Consider the following 19,960-nt stretch of genomic DNA (forward strand, 5'->3'; position numbering starts at 1 on the left):
CGCCCCGCCGCAGCTCGGGAGGCTTGGGAGGCTTAGGCTGGGGAAGGAAGGAGGAGGCCGGACGACGGAAGTTAGGTCAGTTTTTGATGGGTCGTTTAAAATTGCGTTGGGTCGTAGCAAACTGTCGCCTTATGACTGCAGAGTCACACAGCGGGCAAGTTTCAACTCCAGGAAGGCGTGGGGTCGGCCGGATCGCGGCGCGGTTCTCCTTCTCCATCTTCTTTTCTACCCACCACTTAGTCATCCCGATTTCTTTTCCCTGATGAAGCAAAGTGCCATTTTTGAGGGGTTGGGGGTTGGTTTCAGTCAGTCGAGTCAAAACCAGCCAAAGTTTATAAAAATTACTTGGTACTTTGTATCTTTAGTGCACCGAGGTGCCTTCGTGTTAATTGGCTCCTTTGGTGAGGAACACAGATGCTAAACTGGCTTAATTCTTTCGCGAGTGTTTCCTTGCGTCCTCGAGAGCCGACCTCGCCTACGTTTGTGAGTCGGCTGGCGGCTGCCGGGCTACACAGGGCCGGAAATAAAAAAAGGTCCAGGAGTTGGTTTCCTGAGGGGAGATAAAGAGCTGGGGTTCCTCATTGGCAGAGCAGTGCTTGGTAGGACAGGCCATTGAACTTGGAGTCACAATCTCTGGGCCCTTTCTTCCTGGGAACGTTTCCTTTCTTTTGTTCACTTAAGGGCTGGAGACGACATGTAACTTCATAAAACTGCATTGGAAGTGGGCACGAAAGAACAGTCGGCAGACTCCAGACTTCTCATCTCTTTGTCAGTGACACCACCCAGTCATCCAGATGAGAGGACTGTTATTCACCGACTTCCCTACTCTACTCCCCAAAAGTCGTCACTCATTAAGCCTTGTGAATTTTACGTTAGATTTGTTTGAGAGTGTGCCTTCCTTCCTAATCTTACTGAAATTACTTGAATTCTTATCCTTATCTTTCAGGTGCCCTCCCAAGTGCTTTTCTCTGATTCCCCTTCTGGGACACCAGAATTCTTTTTCTAAAGCAAATGTTTAATCCTTTCACTCCTATTGAAAACCTCTGTGGTTTTATTGTCCTCAGTAGTTAATCCTATCTTCTTACTTAGAATGTAAGACCCTTCTTAGGTTGGCTGAAAGTAATCGGTTCAGCCATCCTTCCTGCCTCTTGGTTTCTCTCGCACCTAATCACAGTAGCTACCTTTTTTTCCCCCAGCTTTTACTCGGTGCAGCTCTGTACTTCACATTCATGATCATGTTTAATCCCTGTGAAGTAGACATTATTATTCTCATTTTGTACATGAGAAAATGGAATGCAGGGAGATTCGTTGGCTTGCCCAAGTTTTCTTAGCTAGGGAGAGAGAGCTATGATCTTTTTGGGTCTGACTCCAAAGCTTCCTGCTCTTACTTGCTATGTGGTCTTTCTTTGCACATGCTGTTTGCTCTACCTGAGAAAGGCTGCCTTCTCTCCTCTCCTTTTCAGGGCAGTCCCAGGTTCAACTCCAGTGCCAGCTACTGTGTGAGGCTTTCTCCCATCCCCCTTCAGAATGAGTTGTTTCTTCCTTTGTGTGATTAGAGCACTTTCTTTATGTTTTTCTTTTTCCTATGAGTACTTGTCTCAATCTGATTTGCGTTAGACTTGTCTTTCCTACCAGGTTCTGACTTCTTCAAGGGCAGGGATCTTGGCCTAATTCATCTTGGTATCACCTAGTCTAGTTCAGTTGACCCAATTTTGGGTTCCCAGGCTCCCGGGAGTCTGAGAAGGGAGTTACTATGGTTTTTGATTTTTTGTGTGTGTTTAAAAAAAAAAAAAAAAAAAAAAAAACGGAGCTTAGAAAAAAATATGTAACATTAATGGAGTACTTACAAGGTGCTAGGTCATTTATAAGTTTTTTTTTCAACACCTAAAGTTAGTGTATTGTCATTTTGATTGAGAAATAACTTTCACAAATGAGAAAATTGTGAGGCTTAGATAGGTTGTGTTACCTAAGGTGGAGTAGCAGACCCAGGAGGGGAGAGATGAGATGCTAAATCTCCCAGGCTCCAGATCCCAAGTTCCATGTCATGCCGATTTCTTTCTTATTCAGAGGATACATGGAGAAGGATATCAGTTCTTGAGTTGTGGATGGAAATTCTTTCAATTCAGTAGGGCTAATGCTGGTTACAAGATGCCGATCATTGGCTCTGAGAGTCAGTGTTTATACCTGGTTAGTTAAAAAAAGATTGATGCAGGTTGATGAATACATGGGGTGGAAGAAATGCTTGAAACTAATAAAATGTTAAAAATATCTGGAATATAATGAAACAAAAGAAAAGTAAATAGATGTTGAATAATCAAATGGATTACATTTTTTTTTTTTTTTTAGGCCTATAGCACCTGGTATTTCTTGGTGGTCTCCCATCCAACTACTAACCAGGCCTGACCCTGCTTAGCTTCCAAGATCAGACAAGATCGGGCGTGTTGAGGGTGGCATGGCTGTAGACCAAATGGATTACATTTTAAAGAACTTTAGATTTCCTCAAAAACTATTTTCCAGAATACTCAAGAGATTTCTTTGTAACAATGTCTGCAGATATTGTAAAATACATTAGTAAAAGTAGAGCGATTTGCAATATCAGGTTGAGAGATTATTTTATTATTTATTTATTTATTATTTTTTTAGGGAAGGCAACCCTTGGTTGACCTCACAGATTGCAAGGACCTTGTCAGTTTACAATCCCTTATTTTTAATTTTTTATGCCTACAGCACCTGGTCTTCCTAGGTGGTCTCCCATCCAAGTACTAACCAGGCCCAACCTTGCTTAGCTTCCAAGATCAGACAGGATCTGACTGGTTCAGGGTGGGATGGCTGGCCATAGACTTGAGAAGTTATTTTAGACTCGAGTGTGATAAAGTCTTTAAAAAGTTTCCCTAAAGGATTAGCCTTTTTCAGAACCCTTTTTAGGAATTACAATGTTAATAAAACATTAAATACATTTTAATTTGCAAGCAGCAGAATTCAGTATTGATGACTATAACCAGATTGTAACTATTGCTTCAACCTGGAGTAGAATAGCTACAAAAGTGAAACCTGTAGGTGTACCTAAAGGAAGCTGAAGTCTGATAGTTCCTTTTCGACCTCTCTATTGCACACATCTCTAAGGATCCTCCAGCTGAGTATCTTCCCAGAAGGGCTTTCTCATTGGGGAAATCTGTAAATTTAAGAGAGGGATGACTTTAAGATGAAGAATTGAGATTTGTAGCTATCTTTTAATGCTATTTAAATAATGTTCACTCAGGACTCTATATTGTTATACTTTCAATCCATAATCACGTGTGAAGGGGTAGGAGGAGTCACTAAATAACAGTTTATTTCTTGGAATTTATTGTGCTAAGCAATGAACTAGTTTGCTTTTGAGTACAGATTTACATTCTATAAGGTTGGGTAACTAGAATGATAGAGCAGTGAGTATGTCTGGTACTGGTGGTGTGTATGTCAGGAAGTATGGGGAGTTTTACAAATGATGCTATGCCAGTAAATGTCCTGAATCTACTGGGGTTTGGGGAATTGAGAAAAACATTGCATTTTTTATCCTAAATTCATACATCCCAGTAAATTGGGACTATTTCAGTTTCCCTTAATGATATTCTTTATAAATGTTTCTCTATTAAAAGATAATTGGTATAGGCCCTGGGAAGAAGTAAACTCCGTTACTGCAACATTTGGGACCTTTTTTTAAGGTTTATATTAGAACAGAAAGGTTCTTTTCTGATCTTACAACTTTAAAGAAGCTGCTGATGTCACGTTTTATTATACCAGGTCACTTAAAAATATTCTCATTCCATTGAGAAGTATCACTAAATGTTTGAGATATTTGTTTTCTTTGCTGCAACGGTAAGTTAGGCATTAAAGCTTAGAGAACCATCCCTTTTGAACCCAGACTCGGTATCCAGTCACCTTGAGCGTTTTCCTTTGAATGGCACATAGACCTGTTTGTAGGCAGTTAAGCCTAAACTCATCCCGTGCCCTTCTTTTGTCTTGGTAATGGTAATAGTCCACTTGCCTACTCAGTCACTCAAGGAAGAACCTGGGGGAGCCCACCTTGCCCCTTTCTCCCACATCTAGCCACTTGTTGGATTCTGTTGAACTATGCCTTTATCTCTGTTCTCTGCTTGTGTTCACCATCTCCGCTGCCACTCCCTGAGTTCAGGCCATTCCCATTTGTGGCGGAACACTTGCATCAGATTCCTCAGTGGTTTCCTTTTATTCCTCACCAGTCTGTCCTCAGCCCTACATGATTCCTAACCAGCAGTGTGTTCAAGAGAAGTACATATGCTCAGGCCTCTCAGAGATTGGAACCAAATTCAGTAGATTAGGACTCTGTATTTCAAAATCCACATTCCTTACCATGTTTTTTCAAGATCTGGTCTTGCTAGTCTTTTGTCTCCCCACTTGTCCATGGAATCCTGTAACATGGCTTGCTTTGCACACCCTGGGTCTTTCGATGGGCGTCTCTGTCTCTTTTCTGCACCAGGGTAACTTGTCTTTTAAGACTCAGCTCAAGGGATACCTCCTCTGGGCTCTGCCCTTGAGGAGCTCAGTAAGGGAGAAGAATGGCATGTACCTAGAACAAAGAAATTCTGGTTCATCCACTGCTGCATGTTTTCCAGCCAAAGAATGGAGTACAGGGGAGGGAAAAACCTTCTGACTTGGAGAAAGAGGTGGAACTTGGTGTGGCCCTTCAGAATGAGTAGGGTTTCGGCAGTTGAAGAGGAGAGGGCCCTGGCATCCAGTGAGTTAGTTGGGTAGTTTTCATCCCTCAGAACAGATGTGGGCAGTGATAATCAGAGATGCTCTGAGGAACCCCAGTAACCATCTGCCTACCCCCACACCCGCAATACAGCTACATGCTTCTAACCTTTTGCTGTCCTTTCCTAGGGTTTTAGTTAGGCCAGCCCCTCAGGTACTTTCCAGAAACATTGGGGAACTGGCCTGGTTTTACTCTAGGTTGGCATGTCCAGTGCATCTGGCCCTTCAGAACTAGGAGCGCTCCCTCCCTCTGCCCTGGGAGGGCTAAGTTCTCCGGCCAGCCACTGGGAGAGCTGCCTCTTCATTAAGGGACATCATGGAGAGAGATGCTGATGGGTTTAAGAAGAGGTGGAAGAGAAGTGCCATAGCTTTTCAATTGAGGGATCAGACTTATCCCCTCCCGCAACATCCAGGAGAAGCAGCAGGCAGATCGCTTGTGAGGGCTTTTGCCTCTGTGCGTCTCCTCTGGCCAGCTTCATCCTATCTGTCCTTGAGGGCATAGATAAGTTTAACCTTCCCAGAAAAAAAGGGAGAGGAAAGACTCTTTCACTGGGACAAAGCTATTGAGAACAGCTTAGTGGTTAAGAGCTCAGGTCCTGGGCCTGTAACATCTTAGCTGAGTGAACCTAGGCAAGTTACTTAATCTCTGTGCATTAGTTACTTCATCTATGTGCGAAGGTTCAGTGAGTTAATAGAAGAGTGCTCGGCACGTATTAAGTGCTAGATATGTGTAGATATTATTATTGGGAGTGAGCAAGACTCATTCCAGACCAGTGAGAAGAGCAGCCTAACAGGAGAGAAGTTTGGAGGATTGATAGGAGTGGTGCTGAAGAGGTGGATTGAGGCCATGTAGGGTTGGGCCTGCCTGGACATGACCTCACCACCAAGGCAGAGCCCATTCTCTTACCTGTAGTGCTCTCCTGAGTCTTGAAGTAACCTGTTCTTAGGGTTAGTGAAAGGTTTACTGAGACAGCTGTGTGGATGTATCTTTGTTTAAAATGTTTACTTTTTCCAACAAAATCAAAAAGCTCTGGAATTTAAAGTTTGTCTTAGTATGTCAGAATCTTACTCTGTATTTTCTGTGTTTTCTCTTCCTGTCTTGAATGTACATTCAGTGCAGCGACAGTCACTGTGTCCAAAGATGAGTCCAGGTGTGTTATGGAAGGCACCAAAAAGTGCTGAGCTGGGAGGTGGGGATGGGACTTTTGAAGGAAACTCTTGAATAAGTAGTTGGAGTCCCAGAAATAATAGCATTGCCTTTCATCTTCTTTTTTAGCCTTGAAACTGAAAGTTAAGAAAGTTTGCTTCTGGCGGTGGTTCCATTTCTCCTCCTGGCCCTTGCTATAATCTCTTTAGAATTGCAGAGCTGCGAGAGGCCCGGTGATGGGAGGCTGAGGCTTATAGGTGCCATCCACAGACTAGTGGTGGAGCCAGGAGTGATCACTGTCCAGCTCTCCCCGCTCTCAGGGTCTTGCTCCTGCTTTTCACATGGCTACTTTTAGTTTTTAAGGAGAGACAGGGTGGAGAGTAGTAGGATTCATTTCAGGTCATGTGGTGGTTTGGGTTTTCTAACAGTTCCAGGTTTGTGTTGATAATAGTTTTCTGTACTTCATTATCTTGTCAGATTTTGCTTCCACTTATTACTAGCATAGTTTAGCAGAGAGGTGAAATACTGTTTTGATAACCCCTAGCCCAGCAGACACATTTGCCACCAAAGCAGTCACTAATGTCAAAGCCAGTGCTCATGCACTGTTCTCTAACTTTCTAAGAGCGGATGCTACCTGACTCCGTCATGGGATGAGGGAGAGGGTTTAACTCAGAAATTGAACAGCCTCTGAGCCCTTTCTGAGATGGCTTATAAATGTCTGTTTTGCACCAGTGTACCTGTTACTGAGAAAACTCAGCACATGAAAACTAAGAGAAGGATCCGCCACATGTTTGACACAAGGGGTTGCTGTCCTCACTTGTCCTGTGTCAGGCTCTGTGTCATTGGGTCCAGTGTTGGACAGACTTGAAGAGGTTCTGTTCCAGCCCTCGAGCTCTCACTCTGGTGAGAGGCGCTGGATTCTGGAGTATGTGATGTAGGTCAAGAATACCAGACACACCCATGTTCACATAGAGACAAATACATTCCAGAAGTGAAGCCGATGGCCGAAAACTGACTGCGTGTGGAGCTGGCATGAGAACCTGTTCAGCTGTAGCGCAGGTCTTGGGTTTAGATTTACAGTATTGAGTTACGTGAAGTCATGATTTAGTGTCATTGCCACTAGTTGCTTTGAGCAAGCTTGGAAAGTACATTTCTGTCAAAATTAGTCATTTTGATACAGTCACACAAAAGCAGAGAGTAACTCTTTCAAATTACTAATGTCCTACTAGTTGTGTAGTTGGTATTTGAGAGTGATCTTGTGCTTAGATTTAAAGCAGATTTGTGTCGCTTTCCCTCAGGCATCCAGCTCCATCTGCCAGCTTTCATTTTGCCTGGCCAGGAGGAGCTTAGAAACGTTCCCTGCACAACATAAACTAACGACTAGCTATGAAGGGCTAGGGCAAATACTGTAAAAGTTCGTGCTTTTGTCATCATAAATCTTGGAAAATGTTGTTCCAGATCAAGCTAAGCTTTCCTAGGATCCTGCTCTGGAAATAAAAGTTCTCGTGCTGCCTGTTTCCAATGGAAGTGTTCACCACCCTAACCCACTGCTTTGTGTGGCTGAGATCTTCACGAAGGAGTAATTTTGCCTCTGATTCTAGTCCTGGCCCTACTCTGTACAAGGTCTGGGACTTGGGCCTCTCTGGGACGTGGCTTTACCATCTGTAAAATGATGCTAATATGCCTGACTTGCTCATCTTAGGGGTCTTTTGAGCTTCTAGTCATATCTTATGTGCTGGTCATTGTAAACACTGCAAAGAGTTGTCATAACCCACCGCTTCTCACTCTTCCCTCTTAGGGTCTTGCTCCTGCTTTTCATGTGGCTGCTTTTGATGCATGCCTCTTGCACCAAAGGCATGTATCTTCCATAGCATTTCTCCATTTCTGTTCATTGTTGGGATTTTGAAGACGATGACACCCTAAGCTCATGCCCTCCAGACGGGAATGTGGTGGCGATGTGCTGTTAGTAAGCCCCTGCCTTGCTTTTGTTTTTTTTCTTTTTTAATTGAGATATAATTGATCAGGTCGTTTCTGAAAGCTTTGTGCCAACAACCATGAACTTACTCATTTCAAATTTAAGATCCTGTGAGTTCTGGTAATAGGCTGTCAATGCCATATCATGTCTATGCCCTGTTATGTAGAATAGAGGATATATGTTGGTGCCTTGACACTTGTCTTAGAATATTAAGAAATGTTGTGATACAATTATGGAAGGGAATGAAACTAATGTTAATTGAGTACCTACTTGGGTGCTAAGTGTTAAGCACTGTATGACATTTCTTGTAATTCTCATTAGGGCCCTGTGAAAGTTTCCTACCATTTTTCGGGTATGATGGTAGACTCCTTGGAGCTTCAGGTGGTGTGAAGGTTGAGGCGGGGTATTGCGCCCAGGCCTGTCTGACTACAGGGGTCTCTACACTTTCTAGTCCATTGATGATTTGGCAGTTTTTGAAGCAACCATCTGCCAAATTAAAATATTATTTCCGTGTGTAATATATAAAGTTAATGTTGAAGAGAGTGGTTAGGGATTGGAATATTCTGATTCTGTGGCCTATAGTAATCTTCAGAATAGGGAACAGTAAAATGAGCAATATAAGCCGCAATCAGCATTCACTTTTTTAAAAAAAGTTCAGACTTATATTGCTTTCATGTGCCTGGCTCCGTGGGAGGTGTTAGCTCTTTTAAGAGCTTATTTCTAGCCATGGAAATGACACTAAATTAATCAGGGCATCAGTGTCTTTCTTGCTAAAAGATTGGGTTAGATGAGCATGGTGGTTCTTAAGCAGGATGCACCTTACCGTCACTTAGGAGGTTCTGATTCTGCAGGTTTAGAGTGGGGCCTGGGCACTAGCCAGACTTTATCTCCTCTTCCTCTCTAATCCCCCTTCTCAGCCACATGTAGGCGTTAAACAGCTTCCTCCTCCAAGGGATGGTGGAATCCACAATGCTAGTAAATGCTCCAGCCAAACTTGGTTCCCTGCTGCTTCCCTAAACCCAGTGATTTCTTCTTCTATGTCTCTGAGTATGTTTCCCACACACAGATGTCTGTTTTTTTCTCTCTAGAAGTTCAGCTTTCCCCATCCTTCAAGGCCCCTCTCAGAGCCTCTCTTACATAAAGCTGTTACCTTCTGTTGCCTGCTAGGCCTTCCTAGTTCTGACCTGCAAGCTCCTAGAGCAGTGCTTATCCACTCCCCAAACCCACTCTCAACAGCCAAGAAGATGGCTTTTAGCTTTATTTCCTGTAGTTCATAGGGGCACAATGCACCTTTTTACATTTGACAAATACGAAATTACGGGATGATATGGAATAAGTTTTTGAAACCTGCAAGCGCCTTGAGACTTGCTGGTCCAGAGCATTGATTTGCTGTCTGAAGCAGCCCTGACTTGCACAGCTGATATTTCCTCTGTACATCTGTCTGGATTTCTTAAAGAGTACCATGGCCACAAACTGGTTAAGAATCATGTGCTCCTGAGGGGTTCTCAGTCAGGCCATGTGTGAAGATTACCCTGGAGATTTCGAACAGTCGATTTTTTAGGCCCTATCCTCGACTTCCAAAGACTAAAAAAAGAGACTTTGAAATACTTTGCCCTAACTCGGATGCACACGTCTGAATTGTGTGACAGAAGGCTTGCTGTGTACAACTGTCTCCTGCTCTCCTGTCAGGGTCTAGCTGAGGCTTATGTGCAGGACTTGGAGCAGAGCACTCTTGCTGGGGCCAGGTTGTCTATTCTGTTAGTGCCTGCAGAGCTGTTAGGCAGTGATCCGCTTCTGCCACATGCCTCTACTTTGGCCTGGAGTAGGGTAGGCATCAGGCTCTCGCAGCTGTAGTTGGTGAATGAACTTTTTCCTCTTCGAAGAGCTGAGCAGCTCTTCAAAGCTCTTTCAGGTCTGGCAATACGCTGAGATCCATCTTGGCTCAGAAATGGACCTCACTGTGAGAAGCATTGCTCTTTCTCCCTCACCACTTACCCTGGCTAGGAAGCATGCTCTTTCCCGCCAGGAGAAGGAACGTGCGAATTGGCTGGTTCTGCTTTTTCCCTCTTGCTCTTTCTTGGTTTGTCAGCATTGCACCATCACCCCTGAGTAACTGACTGGGACTGCTTCTTGCTCTGAGCAGAACTGAAAGAAACCTTTGTGGGGCATATTTTCTAAGCTCCTGTCATTCTTGGCTTTGGTCTTCCTGACTGTTCTAAAGCGGGGCCTCTCACACTTTTTTGTCATAAGGTCTTTTTGTCTATCATTTGAAATTTTAAATTTGAGCTCTGAATTTACATTGGTTTCTTTACATTTCTTCTCCAGTTCTTCATTCTCAGGATCATTCTCGGTTATAGGGGTGCACTTTTGCTTGAAGTTTTGTCAGTCCTCTTGAGCCATGCCTTTTTGTCTCAGACCTTCAGATGAGCCTGTCTTTTCTCTGACTCCAATCCATCTTCAAGTTGTTCTCAATAGAGGCATGATTGGCATTTTGATTTTAACAATTCTTGTCTGCAGGACCATCTTGTGCAATGCGGAACTTTTAACATTCTGGCCCCCGATAGATAGTACCAGTCATTCTCAGCAGCTGGGGCTCTCAAGGAGGACGAGGAAGACATTGGGAAATTGGGGTGAGATCACAATGCCTGACATTTAATGGGTGAGGCTAGAGATGCTGAAGTGCAGAGTCCTGGGTGCTGCCACCACCCTGTTGAGAAACACTCATTGGGGGCTGCCCAACATTCTCAGGAGATTACCGGATTGCTTGTTTGTTTGTCTTGGTGTCTCTTACTTCTGCTTTAAAATTAGTTCTTCCTTGTTGGTTAGAATTATGCAAAGAAGGCTGCCACTTTGGTCTTTGATGAGCTTTAACTTTACAGCAAGGTAAGTTGAGAGTTTATTCAATAACTACGCTTTGAATACCTTCATCTTCCCAGCCCTGCCACCGTTAGTGCCGCCCCTTCTTCTCTGTCCAGGGAGTGTGTGGCGTCCTCCTCCCACAGTATGGCTTTTGTCTTTGTTCATATATCTTGATATCAAAGCACTGATAGGTGTCCTCCCCTTGCACACAGTACCACTCGTGTCTCCCTTTTTCTTGAGCAAGGTGGCAGTTTTTCACTGCCACATTACAGTTGAGTCCCATCTTGCCATGTTTTTGTAATTCTTTTGAAATTTACCTTGTGTTTATCACCTATACTTCATGTTGTTAGTATGTGGATTTCTGAAGCCATAAAGAATAGTTTCATATTATTTTAAAAATTTATTTCTTCTCATAAATATTAAATATATTCTCCTGTTGTTTCTTCTTTTTTGATTATCTAATTTCAAAGTTCTCTCTGGAATATTTTCCCCCCTGTCTGCATTTTTGATAGCTCATTGGTCTCACCCCTTAAAGTACATGATATCTCATGTCTCTAGCCAGGAATCTTACTCTAGTGTCTTAAGCCAAGGACCAGAAAATCAAAATACATAGAGAGCCCTTCCCGTCTCAGAGCCTTTTATCCCTCCCCAAGCCCAAGCTTCCTAACTGTTCACTAACTCAATCATTAAGCAAGTGTTTTTTTTTTTTTCCCCTCTTTAATTCCCACCCCCTTCCACCTCTGACCTATGGATGTTGTTGGTGTTTCCCCTTAAGAACTGGATCTCTGAAGGCGGGGCGTCTCCTCCCGCATGCTCACAGTGTGCACCTGGGGCCTGGCGCACCCGGGTATGGTCCATAGCTCCCTCTGGGGCGCGAACCCAAGACCTTCTGCGTGTAAAGCAGACATGCTAACTACTACACTAAGCTACCCCTTAAGCAAGTGTTTGAGAAAGCATGACCATGAGCTTCTGGAGCTTCCTGGTCCCTGCCCTCTCGCCTGCCCTCCTGGAGTTTACATTCTGTTTGAGGAATGGGCCAGAGTGGTATTGTGGATGTGAGAACTCTTCTTCCTGTATCTGGCCAGGCTGTATAATTCCTAGGTGAGCATTTCCAATAAGTCCCAGGCATTAGCAAGAGGCCTAGATGGCGGTTGGCAGGTTCAGTGGTCTCTTAGGTTCCATGCTTTCCCTCCTGCAGGCTTAGAAAGAAGGGTCAGGCCACCCCTTACCCTATTTCAGGGGTCACAGCCATTGCCATTACCAACTTCCTCACTGAAGCTGAACATTGCTTAGAAATGGAATTCATCTCTCAGTGTCGGGGACTCTCTCACGGTGTAGGTTGTTAAAAATCCCCAATTCAGACACCACCCCACACTTGCTGGACCGGAATTTTCCAACCTAGGTCCAGGCCTAGACAATTGCAGTGGGCAGCTAGTGTTGACAAGGAGCAGCACCCTGTGCGAAGAAACTTGAGCCTGTTGCCTGCCATGAAGCACTAGTGTATCCTACCTGCCTCATGTACACATTCATTCGATGTGCTGTCCTTCTCGGCCCACTCTGTGCCAGCCACACCACACATTCTGCAATTGAGAACCTGTAGCACTGCCTTAGTTCCCCTTTCTCGGGAATTGTGACCCCAGGGTGCCTTGTAAGCTGTCAGCTGTGTGATGGGAATGGAGGTGTGGACATCTTTGGGGCTTGATGTGAGTGCCGAATCAGAGCCTCTGTGCCACTGCGAGCCACCGCACCAAACAAAGAGGGGCTTCCCATTTCTGGAGGGGTTCATGGGCTGATCAACAAGGAGGAAGCCAGGCCAGCAAGGAAGAAGTCCTGCCAGCCCGCAGAGGAGGCAAGGCCCTGCTGAGTGCTGCTCGGGGTTGCAGAAGAGAAGGCATCCAAAAGATGTGGAGGAGGCTATTGTGCTATGGATGAGAGGCCGATTTGGGGCATTGGGGGGCAGCATGTCACTCCAGATATCTGAGAATGGAGGATGTTGGGGATTCAGACAGGCACTTAATGGGTGGCTTAGGCTATAAAACACTTATTGGACGTTTGTTTGAGTTGTTGAGAAAGCAGTGGGAAATAGCAGTCTGGTGTACAGTTGAAAAACAAGTGATAGAAAATTCTAGACTGAACACATCTCAAGCAGGGCCTTGAAGTAGTCAGGGTGGTCGTGCTTCCTGGATGAGATGGCATTTGCAATATTGACTGTATAATAATAGCCTCTCATGTTTACAAGGGGTTCTATTGCTTCCAATGTGGTTTCCCTTTGTTGTCTACAACTCTGGATCTTGCTATCCCTTTTTTGCAGCCGAGGAAACCGAGGCTCAGTGAAGGTTTCCTGTCCCCCTCCCATCCCAGACTGGATGGTTGTTCTCTGTGCTGTACGCCGGTGCTGAGGGTAGAGTCCTGAAATCACACTTACAGCGTTGGGTAGAAAACTGTGGGTACGTGTGTGCTCCTGGTCCTGGTTCCATTCGTTTTAATATCCTCGCCGTCTGACACAGTCAGTGCTTAATAAATCTCAGTTGTAAGAAGTCAGATCTGTAGTACCTTTCTTATGCCCCACCGTATGACGCATGGTGACAGGCCAAATTGGAGGCAGTGCGTCCGCAGAAGCAGTTATCTACCCTGCCGAGTACTGTGGGTTCACCGAGGTGGGGGCTTGTCTTGTCTGGGATGTGGGTTCAGGGGACCACTGTGGCTCCGAGCCTCTTAACCAGACCAGACACGGTCTAGTCCACACTTTGAAATTTTGTCATCCGTGGTGTCGGCACTTGGTTTAATTTGAGGGAGTCAGGAGGGATCTTAATGTGTGGTGCTTTCCCCTATTTGACACCCCTTTATGCTTTGTCAATCAACAGGAGCTTGAAGAAATCCGCAAATGTGGAATGAAAAACTTCCGTAACATCCAGGTTGATGAAGCTAATTTATTGACTTGGCAAGGGCTTATTGTTCCTGTGAGTATTGAACACTTCCACTTCTTATGAGATTATTCTTTAAGGTGATGTGTGTGCTGTTGGGCTTCTCTCTACTCCCAAGGAGACTTTTAGTACAGGCAACCAACAGATGCACAGAGGCGGGCTGTCACTCTAGGGTAATAAGGTAGGGACCATAGCTTCGGGTTCTTGAGTAGGATCCTATCTTTGCACTGGTTTTGTAACATTCCGGGGGGCCCAAGCTCTCCAGATCTGTGGTTATGAACCTGAGAAAGGAATGCGTCTGTCTGGGCTCCTATCTTTCCCGGCTTATATTGGCCTGGCCTCAGTTGTCCAGTTGGGGCCGCCTTCTCTGACCTTCTTGGGAGATGGCAGGTGTTCCCATCTAGATCTTCTCTTTGCTTTTCCTCCTGGTTTTGCATCTGTGTCTCTAACCCTCTGGATACCTGTTTTGGACTTTATTCCTGGTAACCTCTAGTATGTGTCTCCGATTTGTCTCAAATTTCTTTGCTTCATGGCCCACCTGTTCCCTTTACTCAGTATCCTTTCTGGAGCTTATGCCTCCAGTATCTGCCCCTCCACAGCTCCCGCTCTCCCTGTCTCACTGACTTCTGCCCTCAGAATGGCTCTGGCCTTCTAACAGTGGCTTTCCTGTGACCTTACTGCCTTCCTGATTTAGTGTCTGCTCTTTCTCCATCCTTTCATCTCCTCGCCCCTCAAGAGACTTGTCCTGTACTAACTCCAGTTTGCCAACCCAGTTCCTCCCACCCTCCTGAAGTAGCTTCATACCAAGCACACGGGCTCCTCTCAGTCCTCATACCTCTGGCTTGAAAGCCCTGGAGCCATGGACCCTTCTTGCCTCCTGAACCATTGGAGTCCATGCTGTGACCCAGCTCCATGTTCTGTAACTAGTGTACCTTGTGCTCCTGTGCTGCTGCTTCCTCTTAACTCTCAGACATGGATCTAGTGTAGTCCCTCACCTTTCTCTTTTGTTTTGTTTCTTGGAATCCTTGCTTCTTCCGGCATAATAGGTTACTAGGTTATTACTGTACATGGAGGAGTTCTGTCTCTGCCTCTATTCCTGTCTTCTCCCCAGAGCCATACCATCTGTCCACGGGGCGGCCTCGCTTGGACACTGTGTGCCTTCCCTGACTCACAACTGGGACCTTCTTTGTGAGTGCTCCCTTTCTTTCTTGTTCTGTGTCTACCCACCTTCTCTTTTCTTTCTCACTTTCCCCATTTGAGCCTCAGGCCCTTTTCCTGTGCCTGGCCCTGCCCTGCATTGTGGTATAAAATCTTGGCTTATGGTCAGGTTGGTTACTTTGCCAAAGCCTCACATGCAGCATGCTTACTGTGCATGCTTTCTTTTTGATGCTGGATGCAGGTCACGCCTTTTTAAAAAGTTAACTTAAATGGCAAATGTTGGATTTGCCGTTTATTTTCATATTCATTTGGATAACTAAGGGAAGATATACTTTTTAGTCTTTCAGTACATTCAAAATTTTAAATCTAGGAGTTCTGGTTTTGAAGATGGAGTGCTTTAGATTTCTCCAGGCTTGGAGGTAGTGGGGCTCAGGGCACAGGGTGTGGATGGTAGAGAAGCTCCTGACTGGGAAGGGTCAGCTGGTGACCCCAGTCCTTCCCTGCGATAGGGACCTATTAGGTGCTGAGTGGAAGGATGGCTAAGACCATCTGGCTCTTTTCTAATTGAGATTTTTAATCCTACTGATAAAAGAAGTGAATAATTAATCTGTGGATTTTTTGAAAACTGATAAGAATGAATGGGACAGTATTGGGCAGTCTACCCTGTGAGCTCAGTGGCCTGAAAGACTATAGGCTGGCTCCAGGAATAGATGGCTGTCAGGCTGTGACCTGAGTGTATACCAAAGCCTCCTTTTGGTGTTTTGTTGATGGAGCCTGTGGAATGGGCTACTGTCTCATTAAGCCCAAGGTGGTGACTGGCTGGTAGAATGCCATCGTGCTTGAGCCAAGGCTCTGGGGTGTGTCTAGGCCAAAGCCTTCCCTTCCTGGGGAAGCCAGAGACTGTAGGCCATGGTCAGTGCTGTCCTCACCCCTATTCATGCTACCTCTTCTCATTCTTCTCTCACTTCCTGTAATCATTGTCCAAAGTCCCCACTAGTACCCCATACCTGGACCTCATTTCTTCCTGTATTGTAGGGGCTGGGTCAGCATGGGGAATCTTCTACCCACACTTACTGGGGTCTACTCAGCTGAGGTGAAAGCAGAGCCAGGCCAATAAAGGCGTGGCACCCCAGAAGTGTGCCTTTACAACAGGGGCTGGTCCTCAGGGAGCTGCTTAGTAAATATGCCCTAGCTGGTGAGGTGGGGGCAGTGAAGGCAGGAGGTGAGGCTAGAGAGGCATTTTCTAACGACACTTCACTATTACCATGGCAGATTTATTCCCTTTAAACATATGTTTTTATATAAAGTTTTTTGTTATTTGAAATTCAGATGTCTAAGAAAATAATCCCATAATCCCTTCATGAAGAAATGTGTTCCCAGCCTTTCTTTTTAATTTTATATTTTAGAACAGTAAATACTTTTATTGCATGAGCTAAGATAGGAGGGAGGAGAATTTATTTGCCTTCTTGGGCCTTGACTTTCCTCATGGAACTCCAGCTCCTTGCCCTCTAGCACATAGCCATTGCTTGACCACGTCGGCCTGGTCTTAAAGCGATGTGTGCAAGAAGCTTGCCCTATTGGAACTGTTCCTCTAGAAGACTGCTGATTTTGGCATTCTTTTTCCTTTCTTCATATTTCTTCTGGATTTTCTTTGGTCATTTTTGTTACAACTTTTTCCTTTGCAAGAGTCAGCTTGACCCCTTGTGGCCCAGGTGCAGTGCGCAGTAGGACTCGTACCACTGTTATACTGTGTGCTGTCAGTGAGCATGATGCAGTTCTTTACTAGGGTCTTAGTACAGACCAGCTTTTGGTTGGATGCATTGTAGAAAACATTCTTGTTTTGTGTGTACAACAATTTTAGTATATGTGCTGCCAAAGCAAGCATACCTCCCACCCTTTTTAATGCATTTTTAATAGGCCATTGAATAATTTCATAATTAATTTATACTTTCATCATTTAGTCATTGCCTTGAAATTCTTCATGAACATAATTTTAAATAACTAAAATATCCCATAACATTTACGTGATAATTTATTTAATATTCCTTTAATATTGACCACTTACATTATTGATCTTTTTCCATTTTAGAAATAATTTATCTGTGAACATCTTTATATGGAAAATTTAGTGTGCATCTTTATTTTAAGTTCTGATCTTAAGAGATAATATATATATATAGTTAGAGGCAAAAGGAAAGTTTATTAGAAAAGGGATAACACTCCACAGACAGAGCAGGTCTTCTCTCAGAGGTAGAGATCAAGAGGGACCTTAAGATATAATATTCTGCATAATATATTCCAGTAGGATCAGGGTTATATTGTATATAAGGAAGGAACCATCTGTAGGGCTCTGTAGACAGCTCCTGATACAAGATGATGATTTTTCAACTTTATGATGGTACGAAAAACTACACACGTTCAGTAGAAATTGTCTAGGCAAAGCTAGGATGTCCCGTAGGTTAAAGACATTTTGAGTTTACAATATTTTCAACTTGTGATGGGTTTATCAGGACGTAACCCCATTGTAAGTCCAGGAACATTTGTATGTATGGTGAGTTATTTTCCAGAAAGATTGCGCCAATATACATTCTTATGGACACTGTGTACAAGTTCCCACATGCGTCCCTGGCTATCACAGAGGTTGCTGGGCATTTTAAAGGCAGTTCTGAGTGGCTCATAGTTCAGCACCCAGGCTGTGGGTTTCAGCTGTCCAAGATGAGAACCCCAGCCCTGTCTCTGGCTGGCTTGGTGATCTAGGGCCAGTTATACAGTTTGTCCTGGTATCTTCACCTCTAAAAGAAATACTTAGCTGTGGTTGTAAAAGTTCAGTAAATGCATGTGTGTGAAGTATTTTTAGCCTCGCTCTTATTAAAGCCTTTGTGGGGTTCTCTGGAAAACCGGCAATATGTAACAAAGAGCCTATGAGACAGACATACAGAAAGAAATCGTTGCCAATTAGGTAGGTGCAAAAGTTCTCAATTTAATTTGTGTCTTAGTCCCATTCAGGCTGTTGTATAACGAAATATAAGACTGGTTAACTTACAAACAACAAAAATTTATTTCTCACATTTCTGGGGGTCAGAAGTCTGAGTCAAGGTGCAGGGTCCCGTGAGGGCCCTCTTCTGGGTCACAGACTTCTTGTATCGTCAAATGGTGGAAGGCAAGCTGGCTAGCTCTGGGGCACTAATTCATTCACAAGGGCTCTGCTTTAATGTTCTAATCACCTCCCAAAGGCCTTGCCTCCTAATGACATTACCTTGGACATTAGCTTTCAACATATGAATGAGAGAGGCACAAATATTTAGATCATAGTCATTTACATTTTTAATTTTGTTATTACAGTAGAAGTTTCTTTTCACTTATTGACTACATTTCTGCAGTCTATTAGATTTTTAGGATGTATTTTTTGTTGAATTGTAGGAATTCTGGATTAATCCTTTGTGTCTGGGACAAATATTTTTCAGCTTACTGTTTTTTTCTTAATTTTGTTTATTCAGAAGTTTCTAATTTGAAGTTTTCTCTTACAGTTTTTGAAAACTTTGCTTCATTGATTTTTGTGGTAAAATGCATATAACATAAAATTTGTAATTTTAGTCATTTTTAAGTGACATTAATTACATTTAAAATATTTGCCAACCATCATCACTATTTCCAAACTTTTTTATCACTCATACAGAAACTCTGTACCCATTAAACAATAACTTCCCATTCCCCCGCCCCCAACCCCTGATAACTCCTAATTAATCTGTGAATTTTCTTATTCTAGATGCTTTATATAAATGAATTTTATAATATTTTTCTTTTTTATCTGGTTTATTTCACTTAGCATAATTTTATCAAGGGTCATCAGTATCATGCCATGTATCAGAACATAGTATTTATAGATGAATAATATTCCATTATATGTCTGTGCCATATTTTGTTTACCCATTCATTTGTTGAGGGACACTAAGGTTGTTTCCACCTTTCGATTATTCTGAATAATGCTGTTATGAACATTGACATGCAAGTATCTGCTTGAGTTCCTCTTCATTTCTTTTGGATATACATGTAGGAGTAGAATTGCTGGATGATATGGTAATTCTCTTTAACTCTGAGGAACCATCAAACTATTTTTCACAATGTCTACGCCATCTTCCAATTTCACCAGCATTATACAAGTATTCCAGTGTTTCCACATCCTCACCAACACTTATATTCCCTTTTTTAAAAGTTATAGCCATTCTAGTGGATGTAAACTGGTATCTCATGGTGATTTTGATTTGCAGTTTCCTCATGACTGAAGATGTTGAGCAATTTTTTATTTGCTTCTTGGCCATTTGTATATCATTGAAGAAATATATATTCAAGTCTTTTGCCGTTTTTTTTTAAGACTTTGTTTTTGAATTTGAAGATATAATTGGCTTTTTTCGCTGTTTGTTTGTTTGTTTGTTAAGCATTTAATTTATTTTATCCCTCCCCTCTGGTAACCACTAGTCTATTGTCTATTAAGACTGTTTTTTGTTTTTTGTTTTTAAGAGCACTTTTAAGTTCACTGCAACATTAAGAGGAAGGTACAGAGATTTTCTATATACACCCTGCTCCCATACATGCATAGTTTTTATTGACGTTCCCTGGAGGTTGGTACATTTGTTATAATTGATGAAGGTACATTGACACATCATAATCACCTAAAATACGTAGTTTACATCAGGGTTCACTCTTGGTATTGTATGTTCTATGGGTCTGTACAAACATATGGCCTGTATCTATCATTATAGTATCATATAGAGTATTTTCACTGCCCTAAAATTCTGTGTTCCGCCTATTCATCCCTCCCTATCTCTCTTCCCTTGCCACCCGCTAGCAACTACTGATCTCTTTACTATCTTCATAGTTTTACCAATTCCAAAATGTCTTATATTTGATATTTGAAATTAGACAGTAGGTAGCCTTTTTCAGGTTGGCTCCTTTCATTTTGTAATATGCATTTGAGATTCTTCCATGTCTTTTCATGGCTTGATAACTTTTTTTTTTTTAAGTATAATTTCTATTTTATTTTTTTCCGGAGAATACTTCATTCCTACAGGACTTAGCTTCTTACATGGGCTTTGTTGGAGGTCATGGGGCAGCACCCACAGGTCTAAA

General features: G+C 43.3%; 1 protein-coding gene and 1 pseudogene across 3 annotated transcripts in view; one reads left to right on the top strand and one right to left on the bottom strand.

The window, feature by feature from the left end:
- UBE2L3 (ubiquitin conjugating enzyme E2 L3) overlaps positions 1-19,960 on the top strand; it is a 45,775-nt gene that overhangs the window by 576 nt on the left and 25,239 nt on the right. The window contains exons 1-2 of one of the 3 annotated variants that reach the window (XM_015586843.2): positions 13,063-13,198; positions 13,616-13,711. The exons of 1 other annotated variant lie outside the window; for it this stretch is intronic. In XM_015586843.2, coding sequence (XP_015442329.1) covers positions 13,643-13,711 — 69 coding nt within the window. In that variant the 5' untranslated portion in view covers positions 13,063-13,198; positions 13,616-13,642. Of the gene's footprint in view, positions 1-13,062; positions 13,199-13,615; positions 13,712-19,960 lie in introns of those variants that run through there. One more of the 3 variants, XM_006908655.3, reaches the window with a different exon arrangement.
- On the bottom strand, positions 2,346-2,464 carry LOC112477243 (annotated as a pseudogene).

Source organism: Pteropus alecto, unplaced genomic scaffold (assembly GCF_000325575.1).
Source record: "Pteropus alecto unplaced genomic scaffold, ASM32557v1 scaffold113, whole genome shotgun sequence".
Classification (NCBI taxonomy): Eukaryota; Metazoa; Chordata; class Mammalia; order Chiroptera; family Pteropodidae; genus Pteropus; species Pteropus alecto.